The sequence below is a fragment of the Formica exsecta genome, unplaced genomic scaffold (assembly GCF_003651465.1).
Source record: "Formica exsecta isolate Colony F162 unplaced genomic scaffold, ASM365146v1 scaffold36, whole genome shotgun sequence".
Taxonomy (NCBI): domain Eukaryota; kingdom Metazoa; phylum Arthropoda; class Insecta; order Hymenoptera; family Formicidae; genus Formica; species Formica exsecta.
Genome location: NW_021850847.1, coordinates 543,735 through 564,545, shown reverse-complemented (window position 1 = coordinate 564,545; position 20,811 = coordinate 543,735). Strand labels below are relative to the sequence as shown.

Sequence of the window (20,811 nt, the reverse complement as noted above, 5' to 3'; positions counted from 1 at the left end):
TATATATAAATTAATGCTGTTTATTTAAAAATAAAACAAATTGTTTGTAAAAATACTCTTTATTATTTTATTATAACGTGTTATCGCGTTTTTGTTTTCAGATAAAATCGAATTCGAGAACTTACCTCTTTCGGGAATCGCGTTTTTATGAAAGGATTAAATTAATGCTGTTTATTTAAAAATAAAACAAATTGTTTGTAAAAATACAGCGTTTCTCTTTATTATAACGTGTTATCGCGTTTTTGTTTTCAGATAAAATCGAATTCGAGAACTTACCTCTTTCGGGAATCGCGTTTTCCGTTATTTATGAAAGGAAACGTCACATGTATTTCCGTATTTCCGTTATATAAAAAGAAAAAAAAAAGCCGATAGTATTGGACTTACTCTCTTCCGCATCTCGGACACAGGACTGTCTTTGTTGAAAAAAAAATGTAATCTAAAATTTGCGTGATAAGAGAGGGAGAGAGAGAAGAGAAGAAAAGAAATTTAGCGCGGAGGGGGGGACACAGTTCTCTCTCAGTGCCCGCTTCATAGAGCTTCGACCACGACTGCGAATGCAGTTGGAGCGCGCACAACTGTGAGTGCGCCCTACAAACATGTGTGACTGTGACTATACGAACCTCTAGCTTCCATGTGCCACGCAATTGACGAGGTATTTATGCCGGAATGTGATAATATCAACATATCCTTCTCTGCCAAGAGAATTCACTTCCCCCTCTTGCTTTCTTTTATCTGTGCGGGTCCTTGGCTAACTCGAGGATCATTCTGAGATAAACGAAGATTCGGAGACAATATAGAAATCCTCAAATTACCGGTATAGGATGTGACCATATTTTTTGCGTAGAAAAAGCGAAGAATAGAAAAAAAATTAAGATATATTTGCAATCTTTTTAAGAGGGACAAGACTGATAGACGACCGTTTTCATTACGTTGAAAAAAAGATATGCTTCTCGATAAAAATATGTGTATCGTGCTGCTTGTAGCAAAAGAAATATAAATAATCTTTTGTAAGAGAATATACATATATCTGATGCCTATAAAAAAAGATAATATTTAATTAAAAGGTAATATTTATTTGACAAATAATTTGTTTCCGGACAAATTAGATTTATTTAAATAAAAATTAGATAAATTCGCTTTCATAGAAATTTAATTCATAATATCCTTGACGAGGATCTCGCGTGCATATTAAACACACAATCGACAGAAGGACAGGATTTTACCAACATAAAACTATTATTGAAATGTTTGAATATTACATCGAATCGTGATACCGGTGACACTTACTAAGACTCGGATTGTCTATTTTCAGAAAGAAGAGATTCGAACAAAGCGCGAAGATCACACAAGAAGTTGCACAAGACGTACATCGCTTAACGTACTGTTAAGGTAAAGATTTTAAATAATCTTAACGGTGATAGAGAGAGAGAGAAAGAAATAGGGAGGGCATACGAAGAAAAAAAATTTTCATCGAGACACGTCGGAATTGAAATAATAACTTGTGTCTCGAGCAATTGTTATTTTAGGCCATCTATACATAAACAGAGCGATCAGAAAGGTAAATTATCTAATATTAACGCGGTATTATAATGTACTGCAATTGCAATAATCCTAAGATTGTTATTTGGAATTAATAAAATAATGCTGGACGGACTTTGGTTCTCTCCTTTTTTTATTCTATACTCCTCTTTGTACGATTTTGAAATTAAAATAAATTTAATTCCGGCTTAAAAATCAGCTTTTCATCTTTCAAGTCTTGAATTTTTAAATTTTGTCATTTTCTTAATCTTTATTGTATTATATCAAATATACGAAGCTAACGAAATTAAACATATGGAAGATAAACAAAAGGGAAGGATTTATAGGAGAGTGGGTTATGTCCCGTAAATATATAGTCATAATTTTGAAAAAATATATATATATATCATTTATTAAAAATAAATATGCGAGGTGCAGAGACACTGTGTCTCGCGCCAACTAATAACAGATATAAACAGTGTATACTAATACTGTACATGGCACGATCTTCTTCTGGTACAAAACAGCTTCATACAACAATAACGCGTTCACTTCAAGCCGATTTGTCTCGTTACCTGAACACAATGCAATGGCATATACAATATTACGTGTTAATTATTATCGTCAGATTTACATAACTTCGCTTTGAAATATATCTCTCGTCAGATAAAATATAACCAGACACAAAATTTTACTACAATATTGCAAAACGCGTGCCGTTTATTTCCTTACGTCATATATTATTTAATAAATTCCAAAACTGAAAAAAACGAGATTTGTTGATGGATGAAAGTATAATCGAATATCGATGCATATAAAATGTCATTTAATCTATAAATCACACAATTGAAGGCAATCATTTAAAATAAACATTACAATCTTTTTCATGTCTCAAAGACTTTGATATAAAATTTGTACTTGACAAATAAAATCATACAGAATAATTGTTACTGCTAAATCTCTAAATATTAACTTTAAAGTTATTAAAAGACGCAATCTTTGCGTTTTTATTTCATTATTGTTTGATTATTCGGATTCGTGTTTCGCATTCGACGATTGATCGAATTACCTGTTCGTATACGGTCCAAGCCATGGTGGTCATCAGAGTTCGCCTCAACATTCTGGGAACGATACCTTTGAAGTATCCCAGGACGCCATACTTTTTGTAGACAAGGAACGTCGCATGGTAAATGCCATTGAATTCGTTCGGATACAATTGCATCTTTGTCTTGACAACGTCCGGCGGTTGCGTAACTACGGAGGCTAAAACTCCAGCGAGGATTCCGCAGCCAAAGTGAACTGGCATCGGCGATTCACCCGTCGCTCCTACGAATAAAGAAAATTTATCTTTAAGAATAATCTTTAAGGATCTCTAAATTCTTACAAATTAAGAATTACGAATAAATATTGGATAATTATATTATATTAGAATTGTAAATCATATAAGTAATTATATAATATTTTTATAACATTTAACATATATTTCTTTTCGCGTTTATAAATAATAATAATAATTTTACACATGTATATATAAAATTATTATTATAGCAACGTACTATGTTAATATCATTTAAGAAATACCTGTACTGGCAGCCACGCTTTTCAGTTGGGTATAAAACATAAGATATAAACCACTGTAAGGTGCATCTCGTAGTAGGGTAGGCACCAGACCACTGGATAAACCTCTCACTCCTTCCTGCTTATAGATCAACCTCAGAGCCTCGCTGATACCGTTATATTTATAAACGCCGCTCTGTAAAATTACGTTGATATAATCCAAAATCGGTTAATCTCAAATTTTATTTTGTGCAAGTCAGCAATCTCTTATCAAATTTCTCTATTTGAAATATTTAAATATTTTTATTATACTATATTAATATCATACTAAACTAGACGCTATTACTTGCAAAAATTTCTTTTCTTTTCTTGCTTAAAAATTTCTTTTTTTTCTCCTCATTACTCTCTTCTCAATATTTCTTTCACTCTCTCTCATGCAATTTCATCATATCCTTCTTTCTATTAATCGTACCTCGAATCGCGTCTTGACGACGGTGATAGGAATCAATAGAGCACCGGACATGGAGCGCGCGGTGATGCCTAAGGAGATCGCCTGCAAGGCCGTTAGCGGTTCTTCCAGATTGAAAACATGCTTCAGCCAATGCAGTGACGAGAAGTACAGACCTACGCCGGGAATTACCCTGGTTATCGACTGCGAATTAAGATTCATAATCGTTATCGATGCGAATAATCCAATATCCGACTATATATTAATCTCTCAGAACAAGGACATCTTACCGGCGTCATACCCTTCCAGAGTCCGAAGACATTCTCCTTTTGAACGATGTTTGCCACTGTGCCCAACATTCCATTTCTCGGCGATCTATTCCGGAGAAATTCGGAACATTAATTGGTAATTATATAGTTTATAAATATAAATGTTTAGAAATATATATATATGTGTGTGTGTGTGTTTAAAATTTAAGCTAAAGAATATGAAAATAAATTAATAATCAATTAATCAAAAAACTTAAGTTTAAATTAAATAAAAATTATAATTTTTTGAAAACTATAATAAACTTTAAATGAACAGCAATGATAGATTAAATAAACCTGTCTCTCTCTCTCTCTCTCTCTCTCTCTTAAATCTCTTGAAAGATTAAATTAGCCAAACTTTATCTTAAGAATCTTGAGCTAATAAAGATTTTGATTATATATGAAATAAGTTGTTTAAATAAAGAAAGCCTGACTAGAAATTTTATTTTATAGCTGTTAATCTTACTCGACGGGGGTATTGACTCTACTTTGAAGCCTAGTCTTCACCAGATCCAGCGGTTGAAAGAGGATCGTGGAGAATGTTCCGGAGAACGAGCCTGCCAGGAAGGATTTCAAGATCGGATACTGCGAACACACACATAGGAAAATCGTAAGAAAAGCACATTCGAACTTGTAATTTCTGCGAGTTATTTTATAGCTTTCTTAATTTCGCAAACAAATTTCTCCAATTTAGTGAAAGTATCGAAAACCCATTTGAAATCTTCAGACACATGTGTCTAAGATCGACCCTGGTGCGATACTTGATCAAACGCGAATTAATATATGGATATCTCGTCGCACGAGTTCGCTCACGTGCGACGAGACGATCTTGGCTGCGCGCTATCAATCGTTAACGAGAGTGACTCCGGAATTATCATCGCAAACAGTTATTTTCCGCGATGCAAAATTTTTTAAGTAACGCGCGAGTATTGCACAATTTGTCTTAATGTTTAACAACGAATTCACATTTTATGCTACACAAGAAATCTATTTGTTTTGTTCTTTCCTCGTAGATAGAAGAAAACAAAAAAATGGAATTTTGCCCGATTAATAAACTTCTTCATCAACAAATTTGTCGTCCGCGCGTGTCGGACGATATATCATAGTTTATTTGTAAATCATCTGACCGACGGTTTATCTTGGTCGTCTTATCTCTCCTATTCTCTTTTCGCGGAAGGTTTCCAAAGGTTTTAATAGTAAAATCTCTCGCGATGCGCGACATTATATAAGATGATCGTGGTCATTCGTGAAAAAAATTTGAGATCGATTTCTTTTTGTTGATAATTTTCAAACATTAGAGATACGTGAATAGAATTCTTAATTCCTTTGCTGCAAAAAGCCATCATTTTCATGAAACATTTATTACAATGAGCCATTATTAGTGATTAAACGAAAATTTTTCTTGTATACATCGTTGTTATGTGACTTCGTTAAATTGTCGAACAAATTCATTCGATAATTTCTTAATCAATTGACGCGATAATCTATGTAAGCTAACTTACATGATCTTACGTAAAATCATTCCAACTGCACAGAAGAAATAATAATAATTTTAGAGAAATATACTTTTTTGAATGCACTGTACATTGGTACAGATTATTTTGTTCTACCGTTATAAAAATATTAAGAATAAGATGTATCGTCTCTCTCCAAAGAAACATTGCGAATACAAAAATATATTTGTACATCTCGTATCTTTTGGAATAATTTTGCACAAGAATATTGTGTATTATATCAATTGCTTCTAACACATAGAATATATTGTTTTCATTTGTATTTGCATATTGAAAATAAAAAACATTTTGTAGCAAAATATTCTTTTTTTCTTATAAAATTGTTCCAAAAGGGATAGAATCTCTCTCTCTCTCTCTCTCTCTCTCTCTCTCTCTCTCTCTCTCTACAGATATTTTTTTATCCGCTGTATAAGATTTAAGAAATATACATATATCAAATGAATAGGACACGGTGATGCTGTTCAAATAGATTAACATTAATTTTCATTTTTTTTTAAATGATATATATATTGCCATATAAACATTTAAGACTTTTTCAATCACATCAACTAAAACAACATAGATGTTGTTACGTTGCATTCGTAATAACTGCATATGTCATCAATATATATGATTTTTTCGTTTTTATGATTTTGATTGATTCTTAATGGCGACTCAATTTCTTAATTATATTTGCTTTTAAATGTGCTTTTTTCCGCTGAAGAAAGCCCGAATTGGAATCGAAACATTCGCCAATCAAAATAGAAATTTATACTAAATATAAGAATATATTTGTGTTCTTAGTTCTGCATGTTAGTTATTATTTGCCTGAGGTTTTTTTATTAATATAGCTACTCTTCTATAGCTGCCAATGTATGATAAATCTTAATATCATTTAAAATGCTCAATTATCTAGACTGCCTTGTGTTGTATCCTACATTAGTATAGAATAAAAATTATTCACAATTCAAAATACTTACAGATCCCAGAGCTTCCATAATAGACCGATAATTTAGAAACTTATATTCACTATTATCAGATTTCAAATATATATAAGTGTCCCAAGAAAGAATTATGTTTAAAGTGTTATTTTTAAAAATGGTCGTAATTAAGAAAACACTATCCCAAAATTTCTTTAGCAATGATTTGTTATTTGATTCTCCTAGCTATATCGGTTTTTCACTCCTATTGACTTTTAATAATTTCACTGTCAACAGTTAAACAAAGCAGTTGTTTTGTAGAGACAGAGAAACAGTGGGGGAGGAAATTCTCCCTATATAATCGTCTTTAATGCTGGTTAGATACTGAATCATCTTTGGAAACGTGCCAGCTTTACTTACATCCCCGTTTATCTTCGTTTCGACATTCTCGAGGTCAATCGGGTGACCCTGCATATCGTGGCATGTTCGTGCGAATAAGAATGTCAGGCTTATCAGCTGTTGAAACGTGATTTAAACGTGACTTTATTTGAAAACGTGATGTACTTTGATGCTGGCACAAGTCAATCGGTATCGTCTTCATTCGACGACCCTTCCGCTTCTTCGCGCAATGATAATAGTCTGAATCATTTCTCATGGAATCCTTCCAACTCTTATAGAGAGATTTGGGATGATCGGATTGTAGGATGTATCCTCTTTCAGCTAAATTCGCCTGTGTTTGTAAAATAGAGAATTAAATAACATCTTATGAAATTTTAGAGCATAGAGAAGAAAACAAAATTGTATCAGTATGGAAATAGAATGATAAAAGGTAGCGGTTGTGAGAAGAATGCATAAGTGATACAACTACAACATCATTAACAAAATGTTTGTAATTATAGTTGCCTTCAAGTTGTGAGATCAAATATACTTCAAACACATATTTTTATGAACAGAAAAGAAAAAAAATCAGAATATGTAGATACAAGAAATGACTTTTTTTTTAATCAAATTTAGATCTCTTCAAAAGGATTAAAGTTTATCTATATATATATATATATATTTGAGTTTCTCATACAATTTATTCAGGAAATTGTACTTTATCGGAACGAATTAAATATGCAAGGCACATGTAAAAAAATAAATATATATAGCGAGATACAATAAAAAGTGAAAGGTTAAAATTGCAATTGCAATTATATACGCATCGTCATCACACGTATAGATCACTGAACGATAACAGAGTGATATCGGAATAACAAGAGCAGCGAACTTCCGCGAAAAAATCCGAATGTTCGAAAAGTTAAATAAATGACAACGAAAGAATTGCAATTATTACATAATCATTTCATCACGAATGCGTTTATATCTCAAGTCTCCCTCTGCAGCATCTTGTTTTGAAACATCGATATTTCGCTTCCACATTCCTTCTTTCTATTTTATATTGCTTGCATTATATATAGTTATCATTACACATGATCAATCGAGAAATCTATAAATGATTTTCCAAGGTTAACCACAAGACCTGTCCGTTTTAGCTGCTCTCTTTTCGTACTTACAACTAGAAGTAGATATATTCCGATTTTAAAGAAAATACAGTAAATTAAGCAAAGATTAAAATCGATATATTTCAAGAAATTTAAAATCCACCAGCAAACAAAAATGATCTGTCGTTTCTCTACGGAAGTACGGATTGTATATGTTACATATGCATTAAAACAGGTTAAACAGATATACGTAAGAAATCGATTCGCAAGGAAGAAATTCTGTATTTTAAGCTTTACTTTTATTCGCGACAAATGAGATCGATTGAAACAAAAGATCTATGATCTATTCGCTTCTAGTAATAGTACGAGAAATTAAATTGCAATTGAATCAATTACAGCAACTTCTCCATGGCGATTACGTAAAGTTAAAATAAACAGTCCTTTGTCATCCGCAAAAGTCAACAAAAAGCATTTTTATAAAGAAAAGAAGATTGACAAAGCCATGTGTCAAACGCAAAAATTCGTTTAATGGAATATACTTTCGTACCGAGCCAATGGAGAACGAAATGTGAGGCTCACGGGGATGGAGGTCGCATGATGAAAAAGTCACCGTCGACTGATAAGAGTTATCAGGCGGCGATCGCGACATCATTGTTTTACGTCTTTTCTTGTTTTCGTGCTCTGAATTGTTTATCTCTGCGAAATAAGAGGGGCCAGCTTATGAATATTAATCCAGCGTGATTTGCGTAATCGTTTCTGATAGAGCGACATAGCCGCGCGGTCACGACATACGAGATATCAATTTCTTTTCGTAATTCTATCAGTCGATGATGTAAAAAAAAAAAAAAAGAAAAGTATTCTCATAAGGTTTAGGGCCACCGCACAAACTTTTCCATAACACGTTATGCCCGTATCAGACTACGCATTGAAGATTGAGATTGAAGATCGAAGATTGAAATTTGACCAATCAGGACAACGAAATTTTAGTCCCTTTTGTTCTGATTAGTCAAATTTCAATCTTTAATCTTCAATCTTCAATTTTCAACTTACAACTTTTCCATTAGAGCAAAAAATTGATTGGCTATCGCGTCGTCTTTTGCCGCGCGGCAAGCGTTTCCACGTCCTGTGTGCAGAAGCCTTAGAACATATATAAATGGAAGGGGAATGCCTTTGTTTCCCGATAGAAAAACATGTCGGAAGGAAGTAAGAAAGAAAATCATAGTTGCCTCTCTCTTGTGAGTTACTTTGCTCAAAAGTGCGCATGCGCGGCCATGTGTGTGTACACAAAAGTATGTGTACTACAGACACGATGCTTGGATGTGTAGTTACTCACAAGAGAGAGGCAACTACGATTTCTTTCTCACTTCCTTCGACACTTTTCAGCCTGCTATTCCCCTTCCATTTATATATGTTCTAAGGCAGAAGCCTTAATATTTTTCACTTTTTTCGTTTCCGCCCTAGGGAAGAAGTTACATGATCGGTACACTGGACGCGGAAACGCTTGCCGCGCGGCAAAAGGCGACGCCAATCAACTTACAACTTTTCCATTAGAGCGAAAAATTGATTGGCTACCTCGTCGCCTTTTGCCGCGCGGCAAGTGTTTCCGCGTCCTGTGTGCAGAAGCCAAAAGAAGTAAATTGGCAACATTAAAAATTACTGATGCTACGTTTCATTTCTCCTACTCCCACCAGTAAATCAGCTGATGAGAAAAGTTAGGTTTATGAGTGAAAAATATCAAGTTTGTATATAGTGCACGTATAAAAATAAAAAATATGCCAATGACTTGTAGCATACTTGGCTGTTCAAGTAGATATTCCAAAGAAAAAAATATCAAATTTTTTCGGTAAATATACACAATCTTTTCCTCTCATTTTTTTAGAAACTTGAATTAAATTTTTCTATCAATGGGATATAATTTTTTAATTAAATTATATTTTTGTGTGTATTAAATACGCATCAAATATTTATATAAATTAACTTTTATATAAAATATTGCAGCTTTCCCCTCAAAGATAAATGTCGATTGACAGCCTGGTTGAATGCGATAAAAAGAGAAAATTGGACTCCTAGTAAATATGATACAGTCTGCAATGAACATTTTACCGCAAATGATTTTGTGCCTTGTCGAGAGGCTTATAAAACATTTTTAAGACCAACAGCAATACCTTCTATATTTCCTTCATCCACAAAAAGTAACAAAAGGAAAAAATACAAAACCAGAACAATAGATAATGAAAATAAAAAGAATGAGGAAGATAATATAGAGAAAAATAACTCTTATGAAGGAAATTTTACAAATATTAACATTGAGATAGATAGTACAATAGATAAAGATATAAATAATTCACATATTAATATCCAGTCAGAAATAAGTAATGAAAATATTGAAAATGTGCATACGATAGAAGATGTAATAGAGGAGCCAAATACATATAATGGAAACATCAATGGTAACATTAATCTAGAAACATGTAATTCAGAAACAGGTATAATAGAAGAGCCATGCGTAACATCATCAATATATGAGTCAATGAAAATTGAAAAAAATCGAGTAAATAACTATGATAGTTTAGACTGTTTGAGATTGCACTGTATAAAGAAATCACCAACTTCTACCGAAGTAAATTTGCGCCATAAAATTCGCATGTTACAGCAGAAACTGCGTAGGAGAGATGCTAAAATTATATATTTGCGACGGCTTTTGACACATTTAAAACAGAAGGTATAGTATCACATACATTGTATACATGGAATATTTTGTGTGCGTTATGCTATAAAATGGTTGTTTCTTTTACGTAACTAACTTTCATTACTTTATGTGTGTTGCATGTTATAAGCAAATATAAATAATAAGCTTCTACAATTGCTTTCTTAAATATTTTGATGGTTTATATTATTAATACTACAAATATTAATTTTTATATGTTTCAGGAGGATATTTTATCTGTCATCCAACATCTATAAAAAATTATCAGTTAATGCACAACTAAGCTTTCAAACAGATGTATTATAGAACAATATATATAAGACTTCTCTCATAGTAGTTTTGTAATGTGCGAAGTCTTATTACCTTTTCATAAGCCATACCTTAAATAAATAAATTTTGTTTCCACAAGTATAAAAAAGAAAACACATTTTAGCATATAAAATGTATCATATATATAATCACATATATAATGTGTATTAACTACGATTTCCTGAATTTTTTATTTCTTATACACGCAGAAAGAGAGAGAGAGAAATATATACATGTTTTACATAATCATTGCCTAATATCGATTAATATTCTATTAACTGCCGGCAAATTAAAATACGATAGCGTGTGTGTACGTGTATATATTAACATACACACCTATATGTTCTGCCCAATTAGGGCTGTGTTCCGATATTCACTGCCAGTATTGAAAATCTATAGTTTATGTCACGTACACTATAAATTTTCAGTACTGGCAGTGAATATCAGTGAATATCGGAACGCAGCCTAGATATGGCTGTTCTTTCATCATCTTTAGGGCCCGAGCACAGACTTTTGCATAAGCGCATAAGCATAAGGAATTTGATTGATCAATTTCCTTATGCATAAGGAAATGGACCAATCAATTTCCTTATACTTATGACTATGCGCTTATGCAAAAGTGTGTGCTCCCCGCTTTAGCATTGTTGATAGCGGTCTAGTACAATATAGTTTGTGGGAGAAACGAAAAGTAGAATCCATAGACATAGTATATCTAGACCGAGCGTTTGCCTTTATTTAATGAGTGGGGGTAAAGATACACGTAGAAAAGGACATACTCTGTTTTATGCCCCTTGCGTTCTCTCTCGTGCGAGCGAGAGAGAACGCAAAGGGCACGAAACAGATTATGTCCTTTTCTACGTGCACCTCGGCTCCCACTCATCAACACTCGGTCTAGATATACTATGTCTATGGTAGAATCACTAATTTTCAATGCTGCCAATATTATATTAGTAATTTTCAATGCGGCATTAATATTCTGCGCAGACGCTTAACGCTCGACGCTTGACGCTTGATGCTGCCATGTAAAGGCACCTTTACAGTTGTCGTTGATAAGCTTTGTCGAATGTATTGATTGGCTAATGCTGTAAGAAACGTTCAAAATCCTAGAAACTCTTTCCGATAACCAATCGATACATTCGATAAGACCCAAGATCGTCGTATCACAAAGGCTACGGTCGAGAAGACACTAGAGATGCTTCGAAGCATTGCATTAACCAATTAGAATAAAGAAATCTTTACTCTCTTTGCCCTGATTGGTCAATCAAACGCTTCGAAGCATTTCTAGCGTCTTTCCGACTGCAGCCAAATGTAATGGCACCCTAAAGCCCATATCAAACTACGCATTGAAGATTGAGATTGAAGATTGAAGATTGAAATTTGACAAATCAGAATAAAGAAATTTTAGTCCTTTTTGTTCTGATTAGTCAAATTCTAATCTTTAATCTTCAATCTTCAATTTTTAATGCGTAGTCTGATACGGGCACAATATCATCCTAGGCTATGTTCCAAAACGTACTCTCCGAGGAAAATTTTACTCCGATGGCCGTTCCGAAACTTTTTTGAGCGTCTCTGATTGGTTCCAGGTTGGCCATCGAGTAAAATTTTTCTCGGAGAGGAAATTTTACATCGTTTTGGAACTTAGCCATAAATCTACGGAAATTACCTAGCAAAGCATTAATTTAGGACGCAAGAAGATTAGATTTGGTCTGTACGTGTTTCAAACATTTCAAATTTATGCTCAAGTAAGAGAACACATTGTATATTTATTATTTATACTTTCAAATTCTCTTTATGAGATTTTGCTTAAAATACATTAGAATGTAATATATGTATTTCGTAATTTGTTTATTTATGTGGGAATTTGTTTGTGTGTATATATATATTTATAATTAAATTATTAATATTAAATGTTTATATACATATCGACAAAAATAATATTTAATTATTTGAAATATTGTAATAATGATAAAAAAAATGTATGAACTTTTATAATCAATATATACAAATCAATTAAAATTATAATATTTATATTACCATCTTTTCTTACAGAAAATAGTGTGCTTATACATATCTCCTTAAAAAAGTTTGTGGAAGAATCTTCAACATTTTACTATAATGTCCAATAGTGAAATATTATCAGATACATGTAATAGAAGACGTTCTCCTAGGGAACGTAAAGATTGCTTGAAACATGCCTTGCAGCGAACACTGGTTTTACGTAAAAATTTATTTCACATTTTTTGCTTTTTTCTTATATTTAATATAAAATTAATTAATAAGTAATTTACAGAGAATGTGATCAATAAATCTACTGTAAATAAACTTAATGAAGTTATAAATGAAGCTGACATTGTTGCTAATGAGACAAATATTCAAGAAAAAGGTATATAAATTATAAAAATTATTTTTATATTCTTGTGTATAGTATTACATTCTGTGTATATAATATTATATATTCTTATATGTATGCACATATAATACATATATTATAAATATTATATATATTATGTTTCATGTACTTTTTTATTTACATTACATTTTGAGAAAAATAATGTTACATTTTATAAAAAATTTTATAATTTTGCAGGAAGTACTTATGGATTCGCAAATGATGATATCATCTTCCAAAGTCCTGAAAACTTGTACTATTTCTCTGACAAAGAAAATGAATGACTATGACTGTATTGACTTTGCACAAAAGCTGGTACATTTGTTAAAAAATGCGATTATATGTTTATAATTTTTTGCAATGCTATGTTAAAATTAACCAAGGGATCTATGTATACGGAGTGTTAATTAATTTGCACCCACTAAATATATAGCAATATTTTTTATTAAAAAAATAAGTTGATAAGTTCAAAACTATTATAATATATTATTTTATATCCAATACAGTAATATTTGTATTGTTTAGGTGAAATATGTACAAGGAATGTCAGACAATCCGGAATTACCACCAGATTGGTCGCTTTTAGAGCCACAAGTAACAAAATTGTTCAAAAGGGTTCCTAACTGCAGTACACTCTTAGGTTTGTTTATGATCATTGGTATTAGGAATAGTTACAGAGTGATCGTAATTATTTAAACAGCAAATCTTTTTCTTGATGACAAAAAAAAAAAAAAAATTGAGATATAATAATCGAGATAAAAAAATTGAGAGCATAATAATGTTAATTTTTCTATAATGTAACTTTTTCTACTGATGCAACAATGCATTTATAACACGCAATTATTTAATAGTTTACATTACAAAATATATTTTTAAATTTATTTTGTTATATGACATAAGTTGATTTATGATTCTAATGTGATATTTTTATTTGCATAATAATGAAAAGAATTGATTTATGAAAAAAATATATAAAGATTGATAAAGAAATATAAAGTACTATTTAAAGAAAAATACAATTTGAATTTTGCAAGTACATTGTTGCAAAGAAAAAGAAAAATCATAGAAAGTTGGTTTTTATTATACTCTTCAATCTCTTTCTCTATCAAGTGAGATATTCCTTGTTCAATGTGCTTGACTCTGTATATATATACAAATATAAATATTCTATTTCCTTATGTAGATATTTTCAAAAGTATACTACTAAGTTTTTGAGTCTATAACTATACAGAAATCCAGCCAAATCTATTTTAATTTTAATTTTAGGTACATTGGAGCCTTTAGAGAAGAAAATTATAGTTAGGAAGAAACCTGAACAGAGAATAGCGCAGCAAGCTGCAATGGTAGTGCCTGAGAAACTAGTGCGAGTCGCAAATACCAAGGATGAGGACAGTGTTGAACGAACTGTGAGGAAGATTAGAAAATTAATTGTAACTTACTATAAGGAAACACGGAAACCACTAGATTTTTTCAAGTTAATTCTGCATCCACAAGATTTTGGAAGGGCTGTCAGAAATATGCTGTACATATCATTTCTTGTGAAAGATGGAATAGTGACAGTGAGAAAAGGTATTTTCTTATCTTCCTTAAGAAAAGTTACATTATTTTTTTCTTATTTCTAAAATTTGATAATGATATTTTTATTACAGATAATAATGGAAGCCTCGTCATACAACCATGTCACAAGGAAAAAAATTTGCAAAGAAGTGATACTAGAACAGGCATTCAAAATATAATTTCTTTAAATATGAAACAATGGATGGTAAGTTAAATTCTTAATAAATTTTCGATTTAACGGCTCTCGATTCAAATAGAATTTCGATTTTAGCAAATAAAATTCTCTGCTACTTTTAATTTCATATTAAGAACAATTTTATAAAATTGCTGTTTAATTATATCATATACTCTTTCGATTAAATTAGTTTATTCAAGTCCTTATATAGGTTTGATTATTACAGTTATAATATCCGAAATTATACGAATCTTTTTTTTGCAAAAGATATTGAAATGAATTGGATTCTCGTATGTCATCGTGTCACATTGGGTAGTATGGTTTGATAAAATATACCAATGATTTTCTGTTCAATTCATGAATATTAATTTGTATCTATAAATCTTGATGGATTATCATAACATTGACTGGAAACGTGAAGATGTAGGAAATGCACATTGAGTTATATATTCATTTGCAAAAAAAGTTTTTGACATATTTTATCAATCCATATTATCGAACGCTAGTAATATACGAAAAATGATCTCAACATTATCTCAATATATTTCAATGTATTATGAAAGAAAAAAAAATTTTGCATAATTTTTCATTTTGTACATTATAATTAAATACGTCTATAGCGAAAAAATAGAAGCACTACATCAAAGATTTTATTGGACAGACATAATTATGACAATATTAGAAAGTAAGATTATAAGCGACTAAAATTAATAAGAATATTTTTTTTCTCAGACATTAATAAAGATACATAAAGTGGAGAAACCAATGATTGATTTTGATGAAGATAAGTAATGCTGCTTATAAATTAACATATGTTTTTTATAAGCCCAGGGTTGGCACTATCTCGTAATTTTATATCTCCAAAACATTATATTAAATGTATTTTCAATTATATATTATATTAAAGGAAAGAATAATTTTATATTATAGTTACAATAATAGTTTATTAATCTTTTATTTAGCTATTTTATCACAATGTATATATAATAAGTTAGAATAATTTTGTTACAATGATGATGTTACTGTATGATGTAATTAATAATATTACTACTTGATTAAAATACTGCACGTATTAATATTTAGTAATATCTTTTCATCTTTTTTAATATTTTATTATTTACATTTTATTTAGGGGACTGTAATATCGCAAAATATGTAATATTGTATTATTGTAATATGCCAAGAGGTTAAATGTGTTTAATATAATCCGTTCTACTTAGATTTTGATAAAAATACGCTTAATCGATGTCTTTTTGCATAAAAACAAAGGCTTGAAAAGTAAAAATCGTTGCTCGATAGTGTAAAAAGAGTTATTAAGCGTTAAAGGTCGGTATTCATAGTCCATTCTTATATTCAAGATCGTCTTAATAGAGTTTTCGAATGTAGCAGATTTAATCGCTCTGAGAACGATTAATGATCTCATTGCATCATCTCTGCCAATAAAAGGCTTGAATTTATAGTAAAATATAGTGATTAATTGATTCGGATTAGATTAACCCGTTCATTCGAAAACGCTATACGTATATCAATGAGCAACCCATGATGCATTGCAAAAGTCCGCGAGAGCCAATAACAATCTATCTTATTTAGCATCTCTTTTTAATAGCGACTGCGCATACATGATTTTTTGCATTGCATTATGGGTGGTCCAGGATTATGACTTAACCTTTTTTTATATAAAGCCCTGCGCACAACAGAGAAAATATTAGGAATAGAAATAAAATATTAAATATCAGGAGAAACAATTTGGAATTATTTTACTTCAAACATAGGAACGGAATGAATTAACGCATAATAAAATAAAAAAATAAAAATTAGAAATCATTAATCCATTCCGTTTCCTTGTTTGAAGTAAAATAATTCCAAATTGTTTCTCCTGATATTTAATATTTTATTTCTATTCCTAATATTTTCTCTGTTGTGCGCAGGGCTTTATATAAAAAAAGGTTAAGTCATAATCCTGGACCACCCATAATGCAATGCAAAAAATCATGTATGCGCAGTCGCTATTAAAAAGAGATGCTAAATAAGATAGATTGTTATTGGCTCTCGCGGACTTTTGCAATGCATCATGGGTTGCTCATTGATATACGTATAGCGTTTTCGAATGAACGGGTTAATCTAATCCGAATCAATTAATCACTATATTTTACTATAAATTCAAGCCTTTTATTGGCAGAGATGATGCAATGAGATCATTAATCGTTCTCAGAGCGATTAAATCTGCTACATTCGAAAACTCTATTAAGACGATCTTGAATATAAGAATGGACTATGAATACCGACCTTTAACGCTTAATAACTCTTTTTATGCCCGTATCAGACTACGCATTGAAGATTGAGATTGAAGATTCAAGATTGAAATTTGACCAATCAGAATAAAGAAATTTTAGTCCTTTTTGTTTTGATTGGTCAAATTCCAATCTTTAATCTTCAATTTTCAATTTTCAATGCGTAGTCTGATATGGGCTTAAAGGTGCCTTTACATGGCAGCGTCAAGCGTCGAGCGTTAAGCGTCTGCGCAGAATATTGTTGCCCAGAATTATATTTCATTTATTTTATTATATAACAAATGTGTATGTGTGTGTGTGTGTGTGTGTGTGTGTGTGTGTGTGTGTGTGTGTGTGTGTGTGTGTGTGTGTGTGTGTGTGTGTGTGTGTGTGTGTGTGTGTGTGTGTGTGTGTGTGTGTGTGTGTGTGTGTGTGTGTATGTATGTGTGTTATTATTATTATTAATCAAAGATATAAGAGCAGTATGTCATAAACATGCAGGAAAAAAAAATATAAAAATTACATCCCTTAATCCTTGATTAGATTCTAATATTCTGCTGAGAGATAGTAACGTTTTATATATATTTTGTTTAATAATAATAATATCTATTGTGTATAATGTAAATAAATATCAATTTTCAGTATTAGTAATGTGTATCAGAACATAATTTTTTTTATCTCGACCGAATTCATATCACTCATCATGCTATTAGCCGCAAGAAGCTGGAATCTATCTCATTTAGATTCCTGCGCAATGATTTCTGCGCAGACGATCGATGCTCGATGCTGCCATGTAATGGCACCTTAAGGCCGGTTTTGTTACGCTCGCGATTGGTTCCCTTCTCGTTCCGCGTCACGCTAATGCGCGTTTCCGCGCTTCATGTAATGGCACCCTAAGAAATTGACTAATCACAGTCGAGTATTCTCTTCATACTTGATTGTGAATGGTCAATTTTTTAAGGCTTAGGACTTAAATCACCTATTGTAAACCGGCACTTAAAAAAATCTATGACTACATTTACACGTCACCTCTAATCGGGTTTAATAACATCCATAGTTCGAAGGCTGGCCAATCACAATCATTCCATTCTTCAGAGGAATAGCTGTGATTGGTCAGTTTCACAACTACGGATGTTATTAAACCCGATTAAGGGTCGTGTAACAGAGCTCTATCATACCGACAAAATTCTGGCATTACGAGCATGCGCAGCAAGTGAAAAGATGGTCGAACCGCGCAGCCCATAGGAGACGAGCGTCAGCCATCAAGCGCGGCCGAACAACGAACAACACCGAACGTGAACGCCAACGCCAACGCCAACGCCAACGCCAATACCGAAAATTATAACCGATGCGACACATGACACAATCTTTTCGCTCTTCGCCGTTCGCCGCTATATCGCCAGAATTTTGTCGGTATGACAGATTTCCTAACCTTCAAAAATGGCATCTTAACGTTTAATAACTCTTTTTATACTATCGAACGACGATTTATACTTTTCAATCCTTTGTTTTTATGCAAAAAGGCATCGATGAAGTATATTTTTATCAAAATCTAAATAGAGCGGGTTATTCTAAATATTTATCGCCGAAAGATATTACGAGAGCAAATATCATTAATCCGGTAGAAATATTAAGTTGAAATATTGGCGTATTTATATAGATATAAATATACATGTATACTTATATAAATAAATTGCAATAAGATGATGTGCGAAATCGCCTCACATCTCGCATTTGGCAGAAGGCTTGGATACAGTCGGATGAATTTTCATGACTAATAACACCTAATAACAACAGTGGTTGTGTTTCGAAATTCATTGCTAGTGTGCAATGTACTAATCTACTAATATTTTACTTTCTCTTTATCTAACGGCATAACCTTAAAGTCTCTCTCGGGTATTTATACAAATGTTCTTTCTCTCTCTCTTTTGTAGAATAACAAAATAGCAAAACAACAAACCTTGATCGATTTGCTGATTTATAATTGAATCCATGCAATTTCTTTAGAAATGCCGCCAAAACGAGGAAAGGTACAGAAGGAAGAGGTCCAAGTTTCTCTTGGACCGCAACTCCGTGAAGGAGAGGTAGTTTTTGGAGTGGCTCACATTTTCGCGAGTTTCAATGACACGTTCGTACACGTTACTGATTTATCGGGCAGGTACTATGTTAGATTATGTTGATTACATTTAGCAATTCTCTTTCATTATATGTAACTGTATCTTTGTGTGATTCAGGGAAACAATCGCCAGAGTTACTGGTGGTATGAAAGTGAAGGCGGACCGTGATGAAGCCTCGCCCTATGCAGCTATGCTTGCAGCTCAGGTACGTTGTATTTAAATTAATTCAAGAAATTAGTATTTCATATTGCGTTATCCACAGCCAGGCAGTCTCTAGATGATAAATCTCATAATCTAAGGAGCATTATATTTGTGGAGAAACAAATTCTTTTTGATAATTGAGAACATGTGTTTATATATCGTGTACTCTTCTCTAAGAAAAAAAAAAGGGAAACATATACAAATGTGTAATATTACATATAGGAATATCTAAATATACAAAGCATGATATCAAAAATTTTAATCGTGAAATATATAACTTTGTACTTTACAGGATGTCGCAGAAAAATGTAAATCGCTAGGCATCACAGCGCTGCACATCAAACTGAGAGCTACAGGAGGTAATAAAACAAAGACTCCTGGTCCTGGTGCGCAATCTGCTCTGCGTGCTTTAGCCCGTTCGAGCATGAAAATTGGTCGTATCGAAGATGTCACCCCCATTCCATCAGATTCGACCCGTAGAAAGGGAGGTCGCCGTGGACGCAGGCTGTAGGTCATGATTATAGCTCTCTTTCTGCATCTTATTATCTTTGAATAAATAATTTAAAGAAAGAATATGTTACGAATTTATAAGATATATTTCGATACAGTCTTTTTCGAATTCCTACATATTATACATATATACTTTTTTCAAAAATTTTGAAAACTACATATACATATTTTTTGGCTGCGATCGAGAAGACGCTAAAGATGCTTCGAAGCATTGCATTAACCAATTAGAATAAAGAAATCTTTACTCTCTTTGCCCTGATTGTCTCAACATTTATAATGATTACACGAACTTCCTTTTATAAGTAGTTAGCTCTTTATAAGTAGCGAAAGAGTACGCTATGCTACGTGCGAGCGAGAGAGAACGCAAGGGGCACGAAACAGAGTATGTCCTTTTCTACGTGTATCTTTACCCCCACTCCTTAAATAAAGGCAAACGCTCGGTCTAGATATACTATGTCTATGGATGAACCGATGGTTAAAATTAGCAAGTTCCGACTGACAACGTGTCGGGTTCGGACGTGTTTTTGCGTGCTGCGTATGTCCTTTGTCTGGACCTTTTTTTGGACTCCGTCCTCTCTTAGGCCGGTATTCATAGTCCGTTCTTATATTCAAGATCGTCTTAAGTACGATCTTAAGATACTATGCGGCCATTTCATTGGTTGAATGGGATCTTAAGACGACCCAAGACCACACTTAAGACGATCTTGGATATAAGAAAGGACTATGAATACCGGCCATAGTCCGTTCTTATATTCAAGATCGTCTTAAGGATCGGCAGGAGTGACGGCCAAACTCCGAATTGATATTGGAGACCTCGCGCGGTGACAATGCGAAACTCCGACTTCAGG

General features: G+C 32.4%; 5 protein-coding genes across 10 annotated transcripts in view; 4 read left to right on the top strand and 1 right to left on the bottom strand.

The window, feature by feature from the left end:
* The window catches only part of LOC115238804 (luc7-like protein 3), a 10,848-nt gene extending 6,398 nt beyond the window's left edge, over nucleotides 1-4,450 (top strand). For 2 of the 3 annotated variants that reach the window (XM_029812896.1, XM_029812894.1), the window contains exon 8: nucleotides 1,313-1,653. The gene's annotated coding sequence lies outside the window, so the exon portion shown is untranslated. Of the gene's footprint in view, nucleotides 1-1,312; nucleotides 1,654-4,284 lie in introns of those variants that run through there. The other variant, XR_003884549.1, reaches the window with a different exon arrangement.
* On the bottom strand, nucleotides 1,907-8,533 carry LOC115238803 (mitochondrial glycine transporter-like). The gene is given in 10 exon segments (XM_029812893.1): nucleotides 1,907-2,093; nucleotides 2,588-2,844; nucleotides 3,100-3,271; nucleotides 3,548-3,727; nucleotides 3,814-3,898; nucleotides 4,298-4,416; nucleotides 6,665-6,711; nucleotides 6,714-6,737; nucleotides 6,740-6,974; nucleotides 8,276-8,533. Coding segments are annotated over 10 exon segments (1,251 nt in total). The 5' UTR covers nucleotides 8,381-8,533; the 3' UTR covers nucleotides 1,907-2,066.
* A 725-nt stretch (nucleotides 8,534-9,258) lies between these two features.
* LOC115238843 (THAP domain-containing protein 5) lies at nucleotides 9,259-10,853 on the top strand. Its single transcript, XM_029812956.1, has 3 exons — nucleotides 9,259-9,571; nucleotides 9,727-10,450; nucleotides 10,660-10,853. Exons 1-3 carry the CDS (start codon nucleotides 9,501-9,503, stop codon nucleotides 10,690-10,692), a joined length of 828 nt encoding a protein of 275 aa, XP_029668816.1. The 5' UTR covers nucleotides 9,259-9,500; the 3' UTR covers nucleotides 10,693-10,853.
* A 1,325-nt stretch (nucleotides 10,854-12,178) lies between these two features.
* On the top strand, nucleotides 12,179-15,789 carry LOC115238845 (non-structural maintenance of chromosomes element 4 homolog A). The gene is made up of 8 exons (XM_029812962.1): nucleotides 12,179-12,486; nucleotides 12,794-12,962; nucleotides 13,035-13,134; nucleotides 13,325-13,448; nucleotides 13,659-13,773; nucleotides 14,400-14,702; nucleotides 14,783-14,895; nucleotides 15,598-15,789. The coding sequence occupies exons 2-8, from the start codon at nucleotides 12,860-12,862 to the stop codon at nucleotides 15,655-15,657; spliced, it is 918 nt and encodes a 305-aa protein (XP_029668822.1). The 5' UTR covers nucleotides 12,179-12,486; nucleotides 12,794-12,859; the 3' UTR covers nucleotides 15,658-15,789.
* A 2,617-nt stretch (nucleotides 15,790-18,406) lies between these two features.
* LOC115238844 (40S ribosomal protein S14a) lies at nucleotides 18,407-20,028 on the top strand. Of its 4 annotated transcripts, none has more exons than XM_029812959.1 (4): nucleotides 18,407-18,548; nucleotides 19,143-19,293; nucleotides 19,370-19,457; nucleotides 19,746-20,028. In XM_029812959.1, the coding sequence occupies exons 2-4, from the start codon at nucleotides 19,145-19,147 to the stop codon at nucleotides 19,962-19,964; spliced, it is 456 nt and encodes a 151-aa protein (XP_029668819.1). In that variant the 5' UTR covers nucleotides 18,407-18,548; nucleotides 19,143-19,144; the 3' UTR covers nucleotides 19,965-20,028. The 4 variants fall into 4 exon arrangements, with proteins under 4 accessions (XP_029668819.1, XP_029668821.1, XP_029668817.1 ...); XM_029812961.1 differs by lacking the exon at nucleotides 18,407-18,548 and adding an exon at nucleotides 18,587-18,756; XM_029812957.1 differs by lacking the exon at nucleotides 18,407-18,548 and adding an exon at nucleotides 18,824-18,890.
* Nucleotides 20,029-20,811: the final 783 nt, after the last annotated feature.

What these genes read in the sequence shown, in the direction of transcription:
- LOC115238843 (XM_029812956.1), top strand. Translation starts at nt 9,501, where the DNA reads ATGCCAATGACTTGTAGCATACTTGGCTGTTCAAGTAGATATTCCAAA. An exon ending in AAAAATATCAAATTTTTTCG is followed by an intron (nt 9,572 to 9,726) that starts GTAAATATACAC and finishes AAAATATTGCAG; the next exon opens with CTTTCCCCTCAAAGATAAAT. An exon ending in TGACACATTTAAAACAGAAG is followed by an intron (nt 10,451 to 10,659) that starts GTATAGTATCAC and finishes TATATGTTTCAG; the next exon opens with GAGGATATTTTATCTGTCAT.
- LOC115238845 (XM_029812962.1), top strand. Translation starts at nt 12,860, where the DNA reads ATGTCCAATAGTGAAATATTATCAGATACATGTAATAGAAGACGTTCT. An exon ending in AATAGTGACAGTGAGAAAAG is followed by an intron (nt 14,703 to 14,782) that starts GTATTTTCTTAT and finishes TTTTTATTACAG; the next exon opens with ATAATAATGGAAGCCTCGTC. An exon ending in TAAATATGAAACAATGGATG is followed by an intron (nt 14,896 to 15,597) that starts GTAAGTTAAATT and finishes TTTTTTTCTCAG; the next exon opens with ACATTAATAAAGATACATAA.
- LOC115238844 (XM_029812957.1), top strand. Translation starts at nt 18,839, where the DNA reads ATGATGTGCGAAATCGCCTCACATCTCGCATTTGGCAGAAGGCTTGGA. An exon ending in GTTACTGATTTATCGGGCAG is followed by an intron (nt 19,294 to 19,369) that starts GTACTATGTTAG and finishes TGTGTGATTCAG; the next exon opens with GGAAACAATCGCCAGAGTTA. An exon ending in CAGCTATGCTTGCAGCTCAG is followed by an intron (nt 19,458 to 19,745) that starts GTACGTTGTATT and finishes TGTACTTTACAG; the next exon opens with GATGTCGCAGAAAAATGTAA.